Source organism: Diceros bicornis, chromosome 38, assembly GCF_020826845.1.
Source record: "Diceros bicornis minor isolate mBicDic1 chromosome 38, mDicBic1.mat.cur, whole genome shotgun sequence".
In the NCBI taxonomy this organism is placed as follows: domain Eukaryota; kingdom Metazoa; phylum Chordata; class Mammalia; order Perissodactyla; family Rhinocerotidae; genus Diceros; species Diceros bicornis.
Window position 1 is genome coordinate 3,263,788 of NC_080777.1, and position 24,429 is coordinate 3,288,216.

The 24,429-nt window shown below is 37.8% G+C and overlaps 1 protein-coding gene across 2 annotated transcripts in view; it reads right to left on the bottom strand.

The window, feature by feature from the left end:
- Positions 1-356: 356 nt before the first annotated feature.
- Positions 357-24,429, bottom strand: part of EXO1 (exonuclease 1) — a 43,103-nt gene continuing 19,030 nt past the window's right edge. The window contains exons 10-15 of one of the 2 annotated variants that reach the window (XM_058533546.1): positions 19,249-19,474; positions 15,748-15,991; positions 10,304-10,865; positions 7,349-7,450; positions 4,551-4,744; positions 357-1,870 (exon numbers count right to left, since the gene is read on the bottom strand). In XM_058533546.1, the coding sequence (XP_058389529.1) occupies positions 1,729-1,870; positions 4,551-4,744; positions 7,349-7,450; positions 10,304-10,865; positions 15,748-15,991; positions 19,249-19,474 (1,470 nt within the window). In that variant the 3' untranslated portion in view covers positions 357-1,728. Of the gene's footprint in view, positions 1,871-4,550; positions 4,745-7,348; positions 7,451-10,303; positions 10,866-15,747; positions 15,995-19,248; positions 19,475-24,429 lie in introns of both variants that reach the window. The other variant, XM_058533545.1, reaches the window with a different exon arrangement.

Here is a 24,429-nt window from a genome sequence, read left to right on the forward strand (position 1 = left end):
TCTGTGGCTGTTGCTGGCTTGTCTTTACCCACTTATAGCTTAGGATTTAAGGACATCACGTCACCTAAATTTGTTGGAATGTTGTTCATAGGTGTTTTGTTTTTTTGCGTGAGGATGATTGGCTCTGTGCTAACGTCTGTGCCTATTTTCCTCTACTTTTTGTATATGCGATGCTCCACAGCACGGCTTGATAAGTGGTGTGTAGGCCTGCGCCAGGGATCTGAAGCGTGAACCATGGGCTGCCTAAGCGGAGTGCGCGAACCCAACCACTACAGCACAGGGCTGGCCCGTTCATAGGTTTTTGATTTTGCTATCCAGTTGCTGTTATGCGGGGATTTGGAGATTGAAACACTATGGCACTGTTGCCATCTTCCCCTTCTCTTTCCCCTGCTATTTTTAAAACTTTTTCAAACAACCTCATTTTCAGCTTCACAGGAAACTGCAGGATATCTCCATTTGCTGAATCCATCTAAACTCTTCCCTCTGGTTGGATTCCGCCCATGGAGAAATGATCATTTCTTTGCTAAATCACTTACCACCTACCCATCTGTTTCCTTGCCTGATGTCTCTTCTTGTTGTTAACCTTTGGGGTTTATAGTATGTTTTATTCCTTTTCTGTCATTTTAAATGAGTGAGGAGATAAACATTTGTAGACAATGTTTGATTCACATTCTTATTTGTTCTGTAACAGGAAACATTCACAGAGAATTCAAATTTGCTTTTGTTCTTTGGTTTTGGTCTTTTCCAGATTGGTTTTTATTTTTGTTTTTGTTTTTTTTACATTTTTATGCTATTTCTTACAACTTTATGTTTCTTGTTCCATTCTGACCTCTTTATACGAGAATCCTCTACAAAGTCTCATTTAAAAATTAAAATACTCTGGGTCCCTTTCCTTTATCCTCTACATCCCAAATACTTGTATAACTCCTTCATTTCCTGTCAGATCTTCACTTGCACAGCTGGTTCCCTTTCCGGGTTTCTGCCTATTTATTTGCAGGGCGTACATATCACAGACCCTGCAGCTTTAACATTTTACCCTGCACCTAGGACAACAGTTTTAAATATACGTTAAGGGATTTTTAGCCTACATTTCAAAAAAGACATACTAAGAAACGCTGAGGCTATTTTGAAGTTTAAGAATATTAACGAAATAAGCAGTTCCCTTCACATGAGGCTGAAAGCAATTTTCCTTCACTGTCAACCTGTAACCTAAGCAGACTCTCCAGGGCTCACAGAGCACTGTCCATTTGTGCAATGACCTTTAACCCTTCCAAAAACCCCTCCCATCCCAGCAGCTTTATTTTCATTTCAACCCTGAAAGACAGGCAGGAAAGGCAGGGGAAAAATTTAAAGCTGGGAAAAATACAGTGATTTCATCTAGGATAAAATGATTCCATAATTGTGGTTTTTCCTTTACCATCCTTATACTTGACAACATTACAGAAATCCTTAGAGTAGATTTTATAAATTCTAGGGGACTTGCCCAATTAACATTAAAACTTCCAAGAACTGTCAAAGATAAAATTATATCTCTAGTTAGCTTCCTATGAAAATATAAAAAGCTGAACAAAATAAACAATTACATAGTTAATACACAAAATGTACTCTATTTAAAAAATGGCATAGATCTAAGAACAAATCTTTCAGACTGGTAAATGTCTCATTCCCAAACAGGACTTCAAATTGATAGAGGTTCTCCTGAGGGCCACAGCCTCCAGCCGCCCGTGTTTATTGGAATATTGCTCTCTGAAGACGTGTACATTCAGATTTGTTATATATATCGTCTTCTGCTTCTGGCGTCAGCTGGATGTTATCTTTGACTGGAGACAGGGGATCCGGCTTCTTACAAGAAGGAAGCTTTTCAGAATCTCTGCAAAATATAATAGAACAAAACAAATTTAGCGTTTGTAGAGTACTGATTATTAGAGAATAATCTTCCTGGACAAAATAGACATATATGAAGAGGACAAGACCCTTTACTGTATAATCTGTCTCAATTCATTATATGACATTCAGGTTCTCCTCTGAGTACGCCCAGTAAAATGTGAGGTTTTCTTCTTAGTTCCCCTTCCTGCTTTTGAAATCACCTTTCAAAGTAGGTGTGAGGCCACTACTAAATATATACTAGCTAAGGCAGAATGATTCCAGTAAAGAAACTTTAGTTCTTTTCTCCTTAGCACCCTTCTCGAGGCTGGCTAAGCACCTGTATAAGTGAAGCATGAACAAATGTTTAAGCCCTACCTTTTACTACACCTTGCTCCCCTGCCTTTTTTTTGCTGGAAGGGAGCTCTAAGTCTATAAAAATTCATCCTATTACGACGCTAACACAGGTAGTTCTACCTCCTGTCAACAAAAATTCAACACCAGTGAAGTTGTACTTTCTAAGAGACAGGTAAGAACACTGTTGCACCCTTAATTTCTCTCTAGTAGCAGTTCTCCAGGTATGGTCCCTGGGCTCCTAAAAACTCCCAAGGCCCTTGAAAGGGGTCTGCGCGAGCAAAACTATGTTCATAATAATATTTAGACTTATCTGCCTTTTCCACCGGGCTGACATTTGTACTGATGACACAAAACAGAATTGAGAAAAGCTGCTGGCAACTTAGCGTGAATCAAGACAGCAGCACCAGACCGCACAGAAACACTAGCAGTACGTGTACTCTCCAGCTCCACGTACTTGTGCTTAAAAAAAACAGTCCGTCTCACTTAAGAACGTTCTTGATGAAGTAGTAAAAATCATTAATTTTATTAAATCTTAACGGTCTCAATTTCTTAATATTCTGCAACAAAATGGGAATCACACAGAAGGCACCTTTGCTGCGTCCTCAAGTATGACGGTTATCTCAAGTAAAAGCACCGTGACAGCACGGTTATCAAACTTAGGTGTTTGGCAAACGGCTTCTCTAAAATGAACAGAACGCCTGTTTGTTACTTCAAAGAAAACAACTAACAGTATTTGTTGCCAATGATAAAATTCAACCTTTGAAGTGAAAATTAGAATTTTGGAAAGCTTCTATCGGCCACTTGACAGCTTCCCAATACTAAAGACTTTGTTGATAAGACTGTGGTTTTTCTATATTGTATAATGAAATGTGTCAACGTGTAAAGACAAGCACAACTCAATAAACCAGTATTTTCTAAAAGACCAATGCATGAGGTTATAAAATCATGCATGAGTAAAGGCACTCACAGGGCAGGATGGACCAATGGACCGCCACATAACACAGGGTATGAAAAGCCAGTCAATATGGTTTCATATTCTACATTGCAATTAACCTTTAACAAACTACTGCTTGTTGAATTTTGGTGTAGTATCAAAGAGGAAAATTTATAATTAAAAATAAAGGCTATTAAAATATACATTTTCCAACTACATATATGTGTGGGGCCAGATTTTCTTCATACACTTCAATCAAACAACGTATAACAGATCAAACACAGAAGCAGACAGAAGAATCCAGCTTAGTTCTATTAAACCAGACAGTAAAGATTAGCAAACATGTAAAAAAAAAGTCACTCTTTTTATTTTTTTTTTGGGTAACATAGCTAATTTTTCTAAAAGTATAATATCAATTTTAATATGTAATGGGCTTATTATTATTATTTAAAAATAAATTTTTTAAAATGTCCATTCTAATTTCTAAGATGGTTAAATGTGACAGATATAGCTCACATAAACCAAAGTATTTTGGGGTCCTCAATAATTTTTAAGAGTGTAAAGAGTTCCCAAAGGGAAGAAGTTTGAGAACTGCTGCTCTATGGTTTAATCCTAGACTTTACACAATGTAAAATAAAAAACAATTGGCCAGCACAAACTTATTTACAAAGTGTCTCCACTCATACTATCTCATCTGATTGTGACCTTTGTGTTAGTAAGGTTTAATCCTATCACCCCACGTAACTGTTCTTTCATTCTTTTCTTTTATTCTTAGCACATTTGCTTTAGTGAGAACAAGAAAATAAATTAATTACAAATTGATGCTATTCTGCGGCTCATTTTGTAGTCTAACGGAAGTACTGTGGTTCAAAAATGTAGACATAGAGTCAATTCTTTTAAAACTGTGTTTGCCACCTACATTAGAAATCGGGAAAATTCACCCTACAAACTCAATGATTCTCCTCATTTTACATGTGATAATTTAGGGAAATAAATTGCTTTAAATCCAGAAGAACGACACAGTATTACCTTTCCACCCTCATGTCTAAAACAACTTTATTCTAATTACAATCCTGAGAGATAAGAAGGAAAGACAGCTCAGACACTTATAAGGCCGGCAAAAGTCATTTGCTTAACAACAGAGAGACCCCAAAGCCAGATTACAAACTGAGGTTGTTTAGTTTGCCATCTTTTCACTGAAAGAAGGTATAGAAGTTGAAGTTAAATATACTTACAAAGAGTCAGCTAAAAGGAATATAGGAGAGGAAAATAATTCTTAGGGTAAGAATAAAAGAAATTGATTTATATGAACATACAAAGAGTTGGGGGAAAGGGATTGAAATCACAGAAAAAAATAATTCATCCTATTTTAAGAATAAGTAAGAAGGTAACTCACTTTTTAAATCCAAAATTTTTCCAGAGCTCGTTGATTTTTATCTGCAACCCTGGCTGGTTCTCGGCATCATGATGATTTCTCTTCTGGATGCTTGCTGGCTTCTTGCTCAGCCCACTGACTCTGGCAGGTACAAGAGGTTTGATCTTGGTGGTAGAAAGATTGTCCACAGAACTGGATTTATACAGCCCAGGAACCTGAAGATTAAATGCCCATTTTAATATTATTCCGTTAGAGCAACTACCTTTAGTTAATTTCAAACTATTCTTTATACACTGGAAGAGAAAATAACCTAGAAGCAATGTGTAACAATGTGCTATTTATATATGTCTACTACAAAATTTATCATAATGGTTTTAACAGGTGATACCTGCACCTGGCACTAAATTCAAGGGTTATAAAGAATAGAAAAGTGAGTCTCCCCTACTCCCTCAGTCCTCTAGGCAGTCGCTGTCACCAGCTTCCTGTGCATCCACTGAATCATTTACACACACACACGCCTTTCTCACTTATATCTTGATTCTACTTAACGCATCTCGGAGATTTTTCCACTTCACATGTAGAACTGAATTTGTTTTTAAGAGGCTGTCTATTCTTCCACTGTATAAACGTGCCATAATTTACTTAAACAGATCCCTACTGACAGTTAGGTTGTTTCACTGATGGGTTGATTTTTATCCTGTGGGAAATATGGAGCCATTAAAATTTTGTTGTTTTTTAGGGTAGTAAGAGGGAAGCATATAAAACAAGGCTTTACAATGGATGAATCTTGCAGAGGGTGTATGAAGAATGGACAGGTTCATACATGAAAGATGAAATCTTGAACTAGGGTGTTGTGACAGGGAAAAGGGAGAGAGCAAAAAACAAGACAAAGGAAGAAACCTTAGAATTTGGACAGGTATAGGTGTTTGGTGGTTTTTCTTTACCCCTTGCAGAAGAAGCATCGAGCTGGCAGTTATAAAGGAAAAGGACAACTCTGAGATTTTTAAACTCAATGACAAAGAGAATAATATAATTTTATGTAACAGATAAAAATAAAAATGTTCTGGGAAGAACTGGTTAGAGGTAAACAAGATGAGTCTGATTTTAGATATTAAAGATGGATATTGGGGACCAAGGGGGAAGGTTCATCTGAGGAGTTTTCACCAAAATAGATGCGACAGTTAAAACCCTGAAAATGCAAATCTCTAAGAGCAGGAATAACAATAAAAAGACGACGGTTTAAGGTCCAGACAGAACTCCTTCTGGGAAAGTACTTTCTACATCTCTAGTCCTATCCATCACTGCAAATAATTTTGATATCTTTCCTGTCCTTTTATTATGATTATACAACATACACATGTGTGCATGAGTATTTTTATGTATTTAATCAAACAAAAACACCATGTTATACATACTGTTTAATAACATGATTTTCCTTTTCATTCAAAAATAATATGCACATCTTTGCAAGACAGTATATGATTGACAAAGACTTTCTCACTCAAAGATTTTAAAAATAATCTTATATTTACATATTTTATACCTTTAATATATTTGAGATTTATATTTATACAGTATGAGACAGGGATCTTCTTTCAAATGGATATACAGACCATTTATTGAAAAATTTTAAGAGTTTTTATGCTTTTGAAAGTAAAGAAAATAATACATGTTTACTATATAAATATAGTTCACTTATATAAGAAAAATAACATATGTTCACTATAGAGAAAAAAAGAACAGAAAAAAATTCACCTATATTCCTACCTGCTAAGAGCTAACACCAATAACATATTTAATAATTCACTCCTTTATTTTTGGATATTTAGATTATTTCCAATTTTTCACTACTGTAACCAATGGAGGACTATGTTTTCTTGTACTTAAACTCTCATTATTTCCTTAGGCTCAAGTTCTAGAATGCACTTACTGGGTTAAATTACTTGAACTCTTTCAAATTTCTTTCCAGAAATGGCAGAGTAATTCATATTCTCTTAAATATGTGATTATTCACCTTGCTACACCCTCATAAAAATGCATACAATTAAAAAACACTTTTTGGAAATCTGAGGGGTAAGAAATTTTATTATTTTAATTTGCATTATTTGATTACTAATGAGGTTGAACATGCTTATATATATTAATTAACCATTTGTACTTTTTCTTTTGTGATCTCTGTTCATGTCTCTTGCCCATTTTTAAGTTAGGAATTAGTGCTTTCATACTGATGGGCAAGAACACTTAATATAGAGAATATGCTTTAGTTTATGAGCTTTCACTATGCAGTCACATAAATATTTATATAGTTTGGTTAAAAAAAAAACTGGCTTATTGGGTACACAGTCTCTAGAAGGCCTTTTGGCAATATATATCAAAGCTTTCAATTACACACGTCTTCGCACCAGTAAGACTACTCCATGGAATTCATCCTTATGAAATAACCAAGAATGTGTACTCAAATATTTACCCACAAGATCATAGCGGCAGTACTGATGGCTATAGCAAAACATTTTTAGGGTAAAGGACAAACAAAAGAGGATTAGCTGAACTCATACAACAGCATATTATACAGTCATTATAAGTAATGTTATATAAGTACACGGAAAAAGATCTTTACACCGCAAGAGAACATAGCGGATTTCACAACTCAAACACCTACAATCAAGCACAAACATGGTCCTAGAAGGTTTAAAGGAAACATTTTTGTGTAAATAAGAACATAGGAATTTTAATTTTTAATTTTGCTTATATTTCCCATTTTCTGATAATAAGCATGAACTGCTTCTGAAATTAAAAAAGAAATTAAATAGAAGTTTTACCTTATTCCTTGTAACTGCATCTTTTTTCGAAAAACGAAACAAATGTAGCTTGGATTTCTGATTACCTTGATTATCAAGTGACTTAAAATTGCAGTCAGATTCCTAGATTCCCCCAGATCAGAAAATAAAATAGAATTAGATTTTTACTATGGAATTTTTATGACAACTAATACTCGACAAAACATGAAACAAGTAAAGCGAGAAAATCAGTGTAAATAAAACGTAACTTCTGAGAAAAGAAAGTATGAAAAGCATGACACAACAAAAGAAAACGAATCTAATGCGGAAAGAATGACGTTCGCCAGTGTCACTCCCAGTTTCACTGAAGATACTAGCAAGATGTTTTAGCTGGAGAAGTAAATTGTATAAAATCAAGTACGCATTGCAGGCTTTTCTGAATCGTTTCTGGAGCCTGTCAAATGCTGACTCATAAAGACAAGAGTCTCCTGCTGTAATATCATTGTCAGCTTGGCTAATAGTTTTCATAAATTACTAGCTACACACAGTTGATCTGGTAGAGTTCTGCATCTCCTTTTAATTGTGCAACATGCTCAACATTAAAGAATGCACAGTTACCTTTGGCAATGACTTTCAGACCTACCCTGTATACCCCAATCCCATCATGGAAGACTTTTCTATGGTCAGAATAATCTGGATTCCCAAGAAAGTCAAATAAAGGACAAGGAATGGAAATTCAAAGGAACTTACATTTCTGTGTCTTTCAAGGTTTTTTTTTTTTTTTTTTTTAATATCTATCTTGGAATGCTACACAGTGTTATATACTTAAAAAACAATCGAAAGTGAAAAATACTCCATTGACTTGGATTGTAACTTACAAAAACTCCAATATGCCCTGCTCATAGCTAGCACTAAGGGTGACTCTGGGCTAATTTCTAAAAATCAAACTCATGAGTAAGATCCTAAGATTAATTCACCTCAGGTAGGGTCAGTGAACTCAATTCACAGAGAATCTATGGCTGCTGCTTTTCAGTGAAATACCAATGGTAGTCTCCAGCAGAAAAATATTTTCTTCACAACCATACAGTAAAAACTGATATTCAAAATGATGCCCCAATGGCATTGTGACTTCCTGAAACATTTTCTGAATCAAAGAAAGATTATATAGTTTTTATGTTAACTGTTAGTGTCCTAATTCTTGGAGAATTAATAATTCATTTATTCTAATAGGAAGTCACTACATCTGATGGCAAGAGATGATTTAATGAATGATTCCTAGTTTAGTTTAGTTAGTTTGTTTTTCTGATGGGGGGAGAGGATTCATGTTTCTATAACTGATTAGTATAGAAAATGGTCAGCCCAGCACGATTAGCCCAAAGCCTGTGAGCTGGTAAGGCTTCTCAGTAAACACGGCTGAAAGCTTACAAAGCCAGGCAAACAGGAAAAAGAATGCCCCAGTGGAGCTCAGCAAACTTAAAAGCATCGTCACAAATAGATGGGGATGCTCTCATAAAAGATGATCAAGAGACAGCAACTGAGGTGGTACCCAAATGGTGCCCGGAGAAAATGCAATATGAGGTAAAAAATAAAAAAGATGACATTAAAATTTAGGAGGCTTATATTAAAAGAAACAAAAAGAGTCTTCTAGACCAGTATAGATGAAGTGAAGGCAAAGCAAGTAAAACGGAAAAAGAAAAACAGAAGTTTGGTGTGGCATACTCTCGAAACATAACACCGCATGGGACAGATTTTGGATTTGAACATATTGATTGATTTCAGCTTTCTCTAAAGGCAAATAATTTATTTCTACCTTTTAACTTGGCTTTTTTCTTCAATTTATACAACTCAAGTTTCATTGGGAATTTGAATAAAATACTTTCCTTTTGATAAATATAAGCTATACCGATTTATTAGATGCTGTTCAATATTCGGGATTACCAGACATCAAGATTCTGTCAAATATTACCAAGGCTGAAATTGTTCTTACAACTTGGTACTTATAGTTGGTAAAGATAAAACAAAGTATGTTATATTGCTAAATTTGAGATAACTCAGATTTAGAGAAAGCTATTATGCCATCATATCATTTAAAATATAACGTCATTGGGTCTTATAAGCAGTACTTGTTTGGAGTTTTGGCTTTATTTAAGTCAGAATATAAGATATTTTATATATAAGAAAAAATGGCTAGGACGCTTTTATTAATTTAAAACAGAATAGCATAAAATCACCTGTATTACTATTTTGTTTTGTTATAAAGGGGAACTTTAGCAAGAAAAAGATGAATAAGTGAAAATATATTTCTAAAGTACTGAAACTTAAGACAAACACCGTCACATTAATAGGGCCATTTCCTTATAAGTTTTCAAATGTTATCTGTTTTTTTTGTTGTTGTTTTTTTTATAACTAAAGAACATTTATTTGTTTTTCACTAGGACTTTATCTTGAGGACATAGCTAAACTGTGTCACCACCCCCAACCCCAACCTGAAGAAGAGTTAGTACAGTGAATGTTATAAAGCAGATATGAACAGTTTGAAGGACTGGACCCAACATTAACTGACAAATAACAACTTCCATCTAAATCATCATAAAAATGTTTAAAAAAAAAGGGTGGGGGGATGGGGGTTTCAGATTGAACAAGATACTCATAAGAGTATATTACGGATTTAAATATTAAATTTATAGTAACTTTTCATTTCATAGCTTATTCTGCTTAGGTCTTAACTGTTCCACAATTTGAGACACGTATCAATGGAACTCATAGTGATTCAAGAAAACAGTTAGACTAAATGCACAAGAGCTTAAAATATGAAAGATACAGAGACGTCCTTCAGAAGAATAAAATGTGAACTTTCTACACAGTAAGATCTAGAAGGAAAAATTAAGACAACCAATTATTTCCATAGTGTAGGTAAAATTTTCTCATTTATCTGATAAACACCCTATTTTCTCTCACACACGAATTTGAAAACAAAGGCTTCATAACGTGACTTACCTCTGAATCTGAATCCTTACTAGAAGGCTGAGAAAGTCTCGATGCATTTGGATTGTGTGGTGATAATTCCATGCTCTCCCGAGACCCTGAAGGCCAATCGGCTTCAGGCAAGGGATGAGATTCGCCACCTGACTCCTCACTCTTTAACTGAGATGCATGAGACATCTCATTCTTCGCAGGCAGAGAGGTGAGGGGATCACTCTTTCTGTGGAACTGCTGCAAAGCTGTGCTGGGAGAGGGGCTCGGAGTTCTCGAGAAACCTCCAAGGCTTCCAGACCAGCTAAAGCAGCTTCTTAGTGTGCCCAGAGTGGGTGGGGAAATGGTCCCTGTGAATTTGTTGGTCTCAGAAGACGGAGACTCCTCATCAGCAACCTTGGTGACACGGTCTGGAGTCGGATCACTTGAGTTATGTGCTACACTCGTATCAACCAGCCTCTTGCCATCTAGACAATCTGAGTCATCTAGACTGGTCTCTTTATCTGCAACAGCAGTTTCATCTACAGGCTGGCCACTTGCTTTCTTAGATACACAGTCAGCAGAATCCAGAGAATTGCAAAAAAACCTAACAGAAGAAACAACAGAAAGAATGCATGAGTATTTCAGAGTTTTCTCACACAGGGGACAAGATGCAAAATGGAAAAATGGAACAGTTTAAAAAAAAAAAAAGTTTCATAATTACATAAATAAAGGCAAAATAGATCTTGAAAGTTTAAATTCTGATTATGCCAACATTCCCACATTTAGAAATTTATTTACATAGTGAATGTATAGTCAGGATTTTTCAAAAGCAGTCATCTATACACATGTGTATTCGGAACTTGAGTATCTTATCTATACCTAATCAACACACAGGTATGCTTCTCTCTAACCTTTTTAACTCCCAAACAAGCTCCTTGAGGAAAGGTACTGTCAGTGCCTTGGTGTCCTCCGCAGAGCCTGAGAGAGTGGCTAACACACGGCTGATAGCCAGAAATCTGAACACACATGGAAATACGCAACAGGACAGACAATTGACAACTCTTGTGTCTTATTTTGTTAAAGCAAAATGAAAGAAATTAGCCATTTACCCCTCATCTTAGCTTAATTCCTAGTAGCAAATCATCCGAGAACTTGCAGTGGCACGCTCATCTACCAGCTCTTATATACCTTATACACTTCTACACTATCTTAAATATTGGGGCTAAGCCTTTCAAATCAATCATTCAATTCTATGTTACTAAAGAGGTATTACTTATTCTGTGCAGCTTTAAAGAAATCACTTAAAAACACTCCCATACAAATGAAAGGTCAGTGTCAGTATCAGGGAAGATGTATTCAAGGAGAGTTTTTAGGTTTAAAAGGAAAACCCTAGAGTACATGATCAGATAAATATGAAACTTAAAGGGAATTTATCTCCTTAATAAGTGCTAGTTCAAATCCAAGATGATACACAGAATATTTACTAAGTGCTGGAGCAAAAATCCTCTCCATTCTTTCACCAAACGCCTAGCTGAGGTGGGTGGGAACAGGGCAGGAAGAAAGCTGAACGTGGGGGGAGACGTCTTACTAGGGTTTCCGTTGAGCAAAAACGTCGGCTCCTAGATCTGATCACATAATTCGTTTTTAAGTAAACAATAACCCCCATGCTATCCAAATACTCTCCCATGTCTTATTTCATGGCTAAGAGAAGTTACAGTGACAGTGCCGAGGCTATAAAATCAATCAGCTGGAGAACAAAATGCAAACCAGACCCCTCCCAGCTCATGCTGCTTCTTGCCAATCAGCCTACAGTGTTACGTAACTGATATGTACATTTCTAGATCTCAAAAAATGAACTGGCACGTGTCTAGGGTAAGTATCCATATAATAGAGGACTTAGACTTCCAAAAAAGCAGACAGACTGGAGACAATCTTTTGCATATATTAAAAAGAACGGGGTGAGGGGCCGGCCCCGTGGCGCAGTGGTTAAGTGCCTGTGCTCCGCTGCTGGCGGCCCAGCTTGGGATTCCAGGCGAGCAACGAGGCACCGCTTGTCAGGACATGCTGTGGCGGCGTCCCATATAAAGTGGAGGAAGATAGGCACAGATGTTAGCCCAGGGCCAGTCTTCCTCAGCAAAAAGAGGAGGATTGGCATGGATGTTAGCTCAGGGTTGATTTTCCTCACCAAAAAAAAAAAAAAAAAAAAAAAGAATGGGCTGGTAATGAATACTTGCATATATATTAATGACTGGGCACTGTGCCAGGTGTTTGATAGGCATAACTTCTACTAGTCTTAAGAAGAGCCTTCTGCATACAATGTTCCATATTTTATGGATAAAGGAACAGGCCGAGGGAAGTTAAGTGGGATGTGAAAGATCACTCAACTAATTAGAAGACAGACTTAGGATTCAAGTCCAGGCCTATCAGACTGTGTGTTCCCTTCAATCCACCAAATCAACTATGATGAGGAATCTTTCTCATCAATACTAACCATACAACCCTGGGAGAGTTTCTTAACCTCTCAGAGCCTCAATTTCCTAGCCCCAAATGAGAAAATAACGCCAGCCCTGAATATCTCAAAATGTTATGAGGAATACGAGAACATATAAAAGAACTTTGAAAATTAGCTAAGAAAACTAATTTAATAATATCCAGTTATCATTAGATGCTGCTACATAATCCAGATCAGAAAATTATACATCAAAGACTTCCTCCCAATTATTATTCCACAGGCAGCTCATGGAGAAAAAAATGATTTCTCCAAGCATTTCTTAATGCACTTTCCCAGCAATTTATCAGTGAAACATCTAACGAAACTATAGAAAGCAGCTATGCACAGCTTCAAGCAGAGATCTCATTAAGCTTCTACAGTGACTAAACAGGCAAGACCTGTACAGATAAACATTATTCTCATTCAGAAGAGTTAAACACCAAGAGAAGAAAGAAACTCTATCTTCACCCAAATGGAAAAATGAAGCACAAGTTCCAAAAATTTCTCCAAGTGAGAGAAGTCAACTCACTAGAACTTATTAATCAGCGTATGTCACCTAGAGCCCTATTTTCCATGTTTTGCAGCAGACTTGTTCATCATTCCACTGTTAACAAGCACCTTTAATGAAGGTGACTAGCAAAAGAAGAATCAAAATGGTCATTTAATTGTACCGTGAATGCTTCTTGGAGAAGACTCGATGGGAGAAGGGTTTGAAACATCACCTAAAGAGAGGCTTAGGGATTACCAGTGATTCACTCCTTCATGCCCATCTCCCACCATCATGATTAGACAAAATTGGCTGCAGCCTGGTTTATTAAATTTGAAAAACAAAAACTACCCATCTTAAGTCCTCCAGAGGAATAGAGGGGTTGATCAATATTCTTTCTTAGAGTTCCTGTATCACGCCTAAATAACTTCCGACACTTACACTCCCTGTTTCTGGTTGTGGTGCCACCATCCAGACAACAAAATAAGAGCCATTCAGTATGTGTGCGCGCATGCGTGCGTGTCATCTATCAGGCACTGTTTTAGGCACTTTACTTACAGTAATAATTTAATCCTCTTAACAACGCTGAGGTTGTTACAGTTGTTAGCCCCATTTTTGTGTGTGTGTGTGTGAGGAAGATCAGCCCTGAGCTAACATCTGCCAATCCTCCTCTTTTTGCTGAGGAAGACTGGCCCTGGGCTAACATCTGTGCCCATCTTCCTCCACTTTATGTGGGACGCCACCACAGCATGGCTTGCCAAGCAGCGCGCTGGTGCACGCCCGGGATCTGAACCTGCGAACCGTGGGCCGCCACAGCGGAGCGCGCGCACTTAACCGCTATGCCATGGGGCCAGCCCCGGGCCCCATTCTTTAAAAAGAGGAAACTGAAGCCCCCAGAAGTTAACCTGCCAACTCAAACATTTCACGAGTACACAGGACAGGATTCTGATCCAGGTGGTCTGTCCCCGGGGTCCAAGTTCTTATATTTGGAAGTTACACCGACTCTTCCAATTCTCAGCGTCGCTGGCAGGGTCTGCGGCAACAGCCTCGCTGACCCTTCTGCTCCACGTCTGGGATCCATTCTTGACGGTGCGCTCAGAGGGGTCCCTCCAGACCAGGAGTCGTGCCACACCCTCCCCTGGTTAAACCCTCTCAGTGCGGCCCACCACCCCAAGAGCAACAGCTCCTCAGCTTGCCCACCAGCCTTCCACGACCCGGCCTCCTGCCCGTCTGCTCCCTCTCCATCCTCTCCCGCCTCACATCTTGGCAGTAGTGATCACAGCAGTGATCAGCAGCAAGTAGCTGCCCCGGGCCCTGCTGTTGCTCACCTCCAGGCCTCTGCCCAAGCTGCGGACTCTACCGGGACGGCACTAGGCTCCACTCTCCGTCTGCCTCACCCCACCAGTCGCTTAAACCTGGTAACGGCACCTAACCCTAACCCTCAAGCCTTCCCTCTCACCCTCTCCAACCAGCGACCCAGCATTAGATGCCCCTTTACCGTCCTCAGAACTCTCAGGCATGCTTTTGTCACTGTATTTACCACTGTACCGAAAGATGTGTTTACGGACCTACTTTTCCAACTAGACTACAAGCTTCTCAAGAACAAAAACCATGGGGCCGGCCTGGTGGCGTAGCGGTTAGGTGCGCGCAATCGGCTTCGGCGGCCTGGGGTTCGGATCCGGGCACGCACCAATGCGCCACTTGTCAAGCCATGCTGTGACGGCGTCCCATATAAAGTGGAGGAAGATGGGCACGGATGTTAGCCCAGGGCCAATCTTCCTCAGCAAAAAGAGGAGGATTGGCATCGGATGTTAGCTCAGGGCTGATCTTCCTCACACACACACACACACACACACACACACACACAAAAAAGAACAAAAACTATGTCTCTCATTTTTGTAACTCAGTATCTAACATGGTATGAAGTTCTCAATTAATATTAAAACTCTATAGTCACCTGTATGTAAATATATTTCTAAAAGTACTTTGCAAAATTGTATTTAGCTCTTAAAGAAACTAAAAAAGTAGAAAGAAAGAAGTGAGGGACTCCCCAAATAAAATAATTTTTCTAATGCAAAATGTGATAAGGTCTATAATTCTTACTTCTGTATAGAGAGATTACAAAAGTAACAGAAGTTCAAGGGAACAGCAGAACTAAGGCAATACATGATAAAAATTGTAATTGGGGGCCGGCCTGGTGGCGTAGTGGTTAAGTTCTCACACTCCGCTTCAGCAACCCGAGGTTCGCAGGTTTGGATCCTGGGCATGGACCTGCGTACCGCTTATCAAGCCACATTGTAGCAGGTGTCTCACGTATAAAGTAGAGGAAGATGGGCACAGATGTTAGCACAGGGCCAATCTTCCTCCCAAAAAAAAAAAAGTAATAGGATTAAGCCAGGTCCTACATCTACCCCCGCTAGATTCAATGTTTATTCAAAACAATTAAAATAAATATCAATAGAATATATAATACAATAGACAAACAACATCCTGTGGGTTTAACAATACCTGCTTCTGGTCCCTGGAACCACAACTGCACCACTTTCTTCATTTTTTCTCTGTAAAAATGTTGCAAATTTATTTCTTCTCGTTGGTGGTGCGCTTACGCTTTTTTTAGTAGGAGTTCCATCCACCAGGTCAGGCAGGAGCTTTTCGGAAGAGTTCAATGATTTATTACCTTCACAGCTATTTTTCTTGATCTTCTTTGTAAATGAAAGAGAATACTGACTCAACAGATCATCTTCTGACAGCTCTTCTAAATAAAAACAAAATCATCTGTAAATCTTTGTTTCACGCATAGCTCGAGATTTGGACTTAACTTTGCAGTCCATGTCCCATTGTCCTAAAGATGAAGTCTTATTTTTTTTAAACTATGCATCACACAAAAGGAAATAAGAGGATGACTCAAAAAATTCCCTTAGCTATGTTTTACAATTTCACAAGTTAGCTAAGATTTAATGTCAATTATTTGTACAATTTTAATGTGAAATTACACAAACCAAAATTTCAAGACATAATCAATTTTGTAAGGCTACAGGATTATTATAGTAAGGACCCAATGTTGAATGTAAAGAAAAAATTTAAGGCAATTTACACGTAAATGTATGTTAAATTGAATGCCTGATTTAAAAATATTCCAATAAAACCAGCAGCTGTTTATACACACCATCTACATCTTACAGTTTTTGAGGTATATGTGACTGTCATGTAGTCAAAAGTAGTCTGTGCTCTAGCTCTGATCCTGGTTACTAGCTATGGGCCCTGGAAGATGGCTGTGTGGCAAACGTATTCTATGGTATTAGAATAAATCCTAAGACTAAATAATACAAAGGGTTAAAGCCTGAGCTAGGCAAGGACACAGAGAGTGCACTAAGATGCTTTAAATTGCTCTAATTCTCAGTCTGAACAGCTTCCACTCACCTAGGAGTAAACGCTCACTGCTCTAAGAAGTCGGTAAAACGGCTGTGGGTACTAAAATACTAGAGACAAGATGACACCTCAAATTTAAAAATCCAGAGATTTTTAAAAAGCTACAGATCAGTGAATTTGATTTTGATCCCTGGCAAGGGCTTGAATCTGTTTATCCTGCAGGGAATTGTGAGCCCTTACAGATGAGGAAAAAATATTGTAGGATTTCCAGCAAGGCTTCGCCAAGAAGCCAAGCCAGGCTAACCTCATTTTCTTTTTGTGATGAGGTTGTTAGATAGATTTAGCGTATCTTGAATTGAGCAAGACACTTCGATGTCTCTCATGTTATCCTAGTGGACAACGTAGAGCAAAGCTTATTATATATTAGTCATCTGCATTTGCATCAGGTTGAACAGCCCTAAAAGACTACTAGTCTGAAGGAGGTCTGTCTCTAGTAGAGTGCTCTAGATTTCCAGACTTGCTCTGACTCAGTTAAACATTGCACCAGCAAACACATTTTAACCCAAACTTTAAGACAGTGGGAGCCATATTTCTCAAATTTCCAGGTGACATAGATAATATCTGTGCATTAGAAGACATTACAAAGATTCGAGAAAGAAAATATTTAATAGGCAGAACAATGGATCATAACGAGTTAAGAATGTCTCAATAGGAATAATTTAATCCATATTTAAGTTTAAAAATACAACTGTACCTGGCTTAATGGAAACTGTTGGATTTTGATTATAAATTCAGTAAATGCCAGCAAAATGTCAAGAATGCTAATAAAAGCTAATGCTATCTTAGTTTGCAATAATAAAAGCAGTCTCTGGATGAAGAACTGAAATAGTGCCACCTTTCTAAATATTTACTGTGCTCTATGGTAAGCAGATCATATCTCAACCACCACTCACTGTCACAGTTAGACAATTATTAAAAGACTGTACTGTATCCGTAGCACAACCTGGATAGATAGGGAACTTCTAGCTTGGAAAAGAAGTTTAGGAGGGTCACAGTGGCTGTCACTAAATATATGAAGGGCTGTCACATAAAAGAGGGAAGAAACTTACTGGTTTTTTTTGTGCTTGTGTTTCTGTGTGTGCCCAGGGGACAGAATCCAGATAAGCGGTATTTAAGCAGACTTAGTCTGACATAAGGAACTTACTGATAATGAGCTCTCTACATAAAATGAATAGCCTATCTTGAGGTAGCAGAAGGCAAGGAACTAATATGTATAGTGTACTTGCTATGTACCAAGGGCTATCATGTTACACAACATATACAAAAAACTGTGAAATATGCAATATCGTTCTCACTTCAGAAGAGGAAACGAAGGTTCAGAGATATTACCATGAAAAAGATTTATGTTCATAAGGAATCAGGACATTTTGGCCAAATATGAATAATCTATACCTCAATTTAAAAAATAAAAGCATGAACTAAAAGTTTGCAAAGGCTTTGTTTTGTTTTTGTTGTTAGACTTGCATTCATTCGTGTAGATGTCTGAGAGAAAGAACCAAGAAGGAATAGATTACAATTATTCTTTCCACTTCTAAGCATGTGCTATGGTGAAAAAACCCTTTTCCCCACACATAGTATTCCACTGTCAGCACTTCTGCTCGGCATTGTAGTGGAGGTTCCAGGAGGCAAGAAAAAGAAATAAAAGGCATCCGGACTGGAAAAGGAGAAGCAAGCCTGTCTACTTGCAGGTGATATGATCATCTATCTAGAAAACCCTACAGGGTCTACAACAGAGATACTAGAACTAATACGTGAATTTAGTAAGGTTGCTGAATATAAGATTAATATACAAAATCAACTATATTTCTATTTACTAGCAATGAACAACCAGAAATAAAAATTAACAATATCATTTACAATAGCATCAAAAATCTGAAATATTGGGGTAAATTTGACCGTAGTTGTGCAAGATCTGTACACTGAAAACTACAAAGCATTGCTGCAGACTGAAGTTGAATGCTGAAACAAACGCATCAGAAAACTCCATATTGTCGTCAGTTCTCCCCAAACTGATCCATAGATTCAACCAAATCCCAATCAAAATCTCAGCAGGATTTTTTTCTTTTAGAAACTGACAAGTTGATTCTAAAATTTGTATGCAAACGTGAAGAACACAGAATAGCCGACACAACTTTTCAAAAGAAGAACAAGCTTAGGGGACTTATACCACTTGATTTCAAGATTTACTATAAAGCTACAGTCACCAAGACAGTGTGTCTGGCATACAGACAGGAAAAGGAACCAATGGTACAGAATAATAGAGTCCAGAAACAGACCCACACATATATAGTCAACTGATCGTCAACAAATGCGCCAAGGCAATCCAATGAGGAAAGGACAATCTTTTTAACAAATAGTGCCGGAACAACTGGGTTGTCACAGACAAAACAGTGAACCTTGATCCTGACCTCACATTGTATAAAAATTAATTCAAAATGGATCAAAGGCCTAAATGTAAGAGCCAAAACTATAAAACTTCCAGAAGAAAATAAGAGAAAAATCTTCGTGACCTTGGGTTTAGCAAAGACTTCTTAAATGTGACCAATACTCACTAGCAGTTCACAAAAACAAAATACATACCACTTCTTGGTCTTTTCACAGTGGATGACTTCCTCGGAAGATTTAACCCTTTAGTACTAATCACTTGCTCGACGCCCACAGTACTTGGATTTTCCTTCAATCTTGCAGCGTCTGAAACAACATTCAGCTCACGTCTAGGGCAATAATTCCTATGCCAAATGCTATTAACATTAGATGACTTTGGACACGTTTTGTCGTTCCAGCTATGACTTCTTAACTGGGTGGGCTAAAATGGTAAAAGGAAAAAGGTTACTTGAAGAAGAAAAATAGACAAATTATTTCCTTCTGTATCAACATAAACTATTTACACCTTTGAACAGCTTTTGATGAAATATCTGTCCTCTAATAACATTTCCTATTTTGCTGGTCCTACACTTTTCCATTAAATGCTTCTTGTATTCCTAGATCTGTTTCTCTTCTAATGAGGGTCAAGTGACCTCATTAGCTCATTTCTAAGAAATAAAAAAATGAATCTTCCTAAGATGCACAGTGCAAGAAATGAAACTGCACTTGAAGAAATGTGGCCGGAAAAAATGTACTTTTAAAATTTGAGTTTTATTTCAATGCACAATATTAATTAGTTTAGTCACTGCCTGGCAATAAGCCTCTAAATAATCATTTACATACCCTTTACAAAGCACCTGAAAGTTAAAAACATAAAATCATGTATTTAGTGGCCGGTGCAGTGGTATAGTGGTAAGTTCACATGCTCCACTTCGGTGGCCGGGGGTTCGTGGGTTCAGATCCCAGGCATGGACCTACACACACTCATCAAGCCATGCTGTGGCGGCATCCCACATACAAAATGGAGGATGACCGGCACAGATGTTAGCTCAGCGACAATCTTCCTCAAGCAAAAAGAGGAAGACTGGCAACAGATGTTAGCTCAGGGCCAATATTCCTCAACAACAACAACAACAAAAAATCTTGTCTTTAAAGTAATCAACTATTCCACCTCTAGAAACTGGTTGAGTTCAAACCAAAACAATCTAATCTGCAAAACACTATAGACCTGTACTTGGTGCTATCTTCAGTGGACAACACAGAGAAACAAAAAGCTACTTTGGTCTACACTGAGTCTTGCATAAAACTTTCTCTGAGAAAGGACTTACAGCCAGTTAAGTATTGGTAAGCAATCTTTTTTAATGCTAATATAAGTTATTCACAATTAACAACTAAATATATTTTATATGACAATGGTCTGCTAAGAGGACGCCAATGATACTTTAATAGAGCAGGAGAGGCAAAGGGAAAAGCTAACAAAGGTACAAAAAATGTTGGCACCTAGGGCATGAATTCCTCCTGACAAAAATCCCACTTGAACTTGGAATCTAATCTAAGTCTTTCACTTAAAGAAAGGATAAAAACAAAAATAAATAAAACAAGGTGACATTATCCAGCATACACTTTGAGCATAATTGAGGGAATGCATATAAAAAAACAGATTAGCAGTATAGCTCATGGCATTAGATTCCACTGATGATTTTAATGAAAAAAGAGAAACAGGAAAGTAGAAAATCATACTGGGAAGAATTGATTTTAGATAAATAAAAAGAACTAATTAGTTTGATGTACAGTTAATGGATCCTAGAGAAATTTCTCTATGAAAAAAAGGAAGATCTGATCAGGATTTAGGTTTATAAAGGAAGGCCATCTTAGAGAGCTATAACATTCTCATTTAGATCTGGACATATTCAATACAACCAACTATTTTTGAGTTTCTGAGACAAAGAAAAAACTTAAGAATCATTCCTGATGAAATCATAATATTAGTAATAATTCAAATGTGGAAAGAGGATAGCCGAGTAAACACTGAAGTCCCCTTCTTTCAGTAAATCCCCAAAACAACAAGAGCAAGAAACAAACACCAACTCCATCTGCAATAAAATTAGGATATATCTGTAACTTCCAAACCACAATGAAGACAAGAGCATAGACAGAAGGATTGAAAGAAGTTGGCAGAAGAGAGATCAAACCCAAGTGTCTGCAGAAAAGAATACCAATGAGGAGTCAATTCCACGTATAGCAACCTGGAGAAAGGCTCAGGAATTTAAGGAACCAGGTACCATGGAGGCCGCAAACACGGGGAGGGAAGAAAAAAGGATTATTTGACTCCTGAGCCCTCATCTTCAACCTGACCCTACAGTCAATTCACACCCATCTGCCTTCAGAACAAGAGCAACTGGACATTTGAAATAAACCCAGAAACAGTGACACAGAAACAGCAGACACTGCAGAAGGTGGGAAGAGCCATCTCCCTCAAGACGGAGACCAAATGAGAGGCTAAATTCAGAACAGCAGGGAACTGCCCTACCCCTTCAGGCCCACCCCAACTCACCTTCCCTATCCTGCTCTCAAAATGCAAACAGCCACGTTATACACAGAGTAGAAACTGGAGGATCCCTTTATGGGAAAACGGAACCGTGCAGAGAAAATACGCTGACAACTGGAATGCACAAAACAAAGCCGGCTTGTTGCCAACCAGATCGCCTGGCGGTAAAGCCCACTCATTCACACGAAGCTTCCAACGAGCTTCTCGGGCCTCTCTCGAGCAGGGACAAACAGACAAGAAGCTCCCGATGCTTGAAGAAAGACTGCACCACGAAAGAGAAAAGGCCAACACAGAAAAAATCAATTAATTCAGAGCAAACAGACATAATGCAGGGGGCAGAAGAAAATGTCCAAGAAATTATAATTAACATTGTGAGAGAGAGAGAGAGATGAGATTACCTCTATGAAACAAAATCTTTAAAATAAGTACAATTAAAGAAAGAACTCTTAGGGGCTGGCCCGGTGGCGTAGTGGTTAAGTGCACGTGCTTCGCTTCAGCGGCCCGGGGTTCGCAGGTTCAGATCCTGGGTGCACACCAACCCACCGCTTGTCAAGCCGTGCTGAAGAGGCATCTCATATAAAGCAGAGGAAGATGGGCACACATGTTAGCCCAGGGCCAATCTTCCTCAGCAAAAAAGAGGATTGGCAATGGATGTTAGCTCAGGGCTGGTCTTCCTCACAAAAAAAAAAAAAGAAAGAAAGAACCGTTAGATACGAAAATGATAATAAAAAAAAATTCAACGGAATATCTGCAATGCTAGATATGTTCCATGCTGTCCAATATGGTAGCCACAAAGCACTCGAAAGGTGGCCAATGCAACCGAAGAACTAGAAATTACCTTTTATTTAATGTTAATTAATTTAAATAACCACATGTGGCTAGCAGCTACCATACTGGATAGTGCAAAGTTGAAAGACAAAATAAAAAGAAAAATTTCCCAGAGAGAACAAAAGACAAAGAAAGGACTAAGGTAGAAAAGTTCCAAAATTTGAAGATCAGGAAATGCAACATCAATTAAAAGAAGTTCCAGAAACAGAGAACAGGGAAAACAGACAAGAGGAAATAGCAACCTGAGTGTAAGGTTTACATAATTCGAGTTGATGAACACCAAGTTTTTGTTTAGTGTCATTATAGATGTGGGTTCTTGTGGTAGGCTTGGTTTATTTCAGCCAACAGTACCAATTTCTTTCAGTGCCCAACTGGTCACCAGTTTGTCAGTGGCCACGTTCTCCAGGCTCACCTCTTTTTCCTTCTGAAGGCGCCCTGGTTCCTTTATCTGGTAAACACTGAGACATTCTTGGTCTAGCCATAATAAACCACAGAGTTCCCTTAACATGTTATCCCCCTACCTATGCCTGCAATCACTCATCTTTGCAAACCTAGATGCATATCAGTTTCTCTCTAAGGAGACAGCAGAAAATCATAGCTTGGAATCATAGCTCCCCTATTTATTAAATGTGTGACCTGGGCAAATTACCTAACCTCCCTCTAATTGTTTCCTCATCTGTAAAATGGGCATAATAGTAGTCACCTCAGAGGCTTGTTGAAGAGTAAATGAGTTACTATGTATAAAGTGCTCAGAATAGCACTTAAAACATAGAAAATGCTGAATAAATGTTTGCTATTATTATTACAAAGCATTCTCTCCTTAGGTGGAGTTGGGTGCATGCCCTTTGTTTCCATGGAACCTAGAATACATCTCTATTACAGCACTTACAACATTTCTATGTATATAACTAATCTCCTTCCCCTAGGCAATCAGTAATTTACAAGCAAGGATTATATTTTATTTTTCCTTATAATCCAGAACACTAGCTCATCTAACTATGTTTGTTATATTGCTTAATAAATGCTCAGTCAAGGACTGAATTAGGGAGCAAGAATTAAAGGACCTGCATTAGACTGGAAGCTAATGAGAAAGAAGAAACTATCAGCCAGAAAAACAACTAAAAGAAGCAAAAGGACTTAGCTATGAAAGAGAAGCGAAAGTTTATTTCCAAGTTTTCTAGTCTGAGAGAATGAAAGATATCATGTAACTGACATTTATTCATTCAACAAATAAACATGGTAAACATAATACAGCGGTGAAGATCATAAAAATCCTGCCTCTATGACTACATTCTATTGGGAAGAATCAGAAAATAAACAACAGAGACATAATTTATGCATTAATAAGTGCTAAAAAGAAAAAAGGGAAATGTTATTAAGAAAAGTCGATAAGGAATGAAGAGTTTGCTCTTGACTGTGGATGGATTTAATGTTATAGGAAATCATTAATGTAGAGATCCGAGAGACATTTAGAATTACGTGGTTGGGGCACAGAACAGAGATTGGGTTAAAGATGTGCGACTTCTCTGCATAAACAAGATAATTAGAGTCATAAGAACTTATTTAAGGAATAAATAAGAACAGAGAAGAGAACAGAGTCTGAATGAAAATATGAACAGAACGGAGAGCACGGTGGGAGAGGGCCATGAGATATACAATTGTAAGAAGCAGAGGAAAACGGGAAATGGCTCCAAGATCCACAGCTCAAGAAATATTTGCTAAATCATGAATGAGGGAAAAGACAGCTTTTACTCCCAAGGGTAGTGTTTCTAGGTTTGGGTCTTCAACAATATCAAATGCCAGAGACTGAAAGCAGTGAGATGAGAAAAAAGGCATCAAATGCTTGGTATATTCAAACGAAACATTCAAGTCTAAAGGTTTGATAATATATAATGTAGCCACTTCTTAATTTGAGGAAATAAACCACCATACCTACCTATGTTCTAAGAGAGATAATTTCTCTAGCATCAAGTTGTTTTCAATGGACACTCTGCACAATGCCCGGATACAGAAATGCTTAA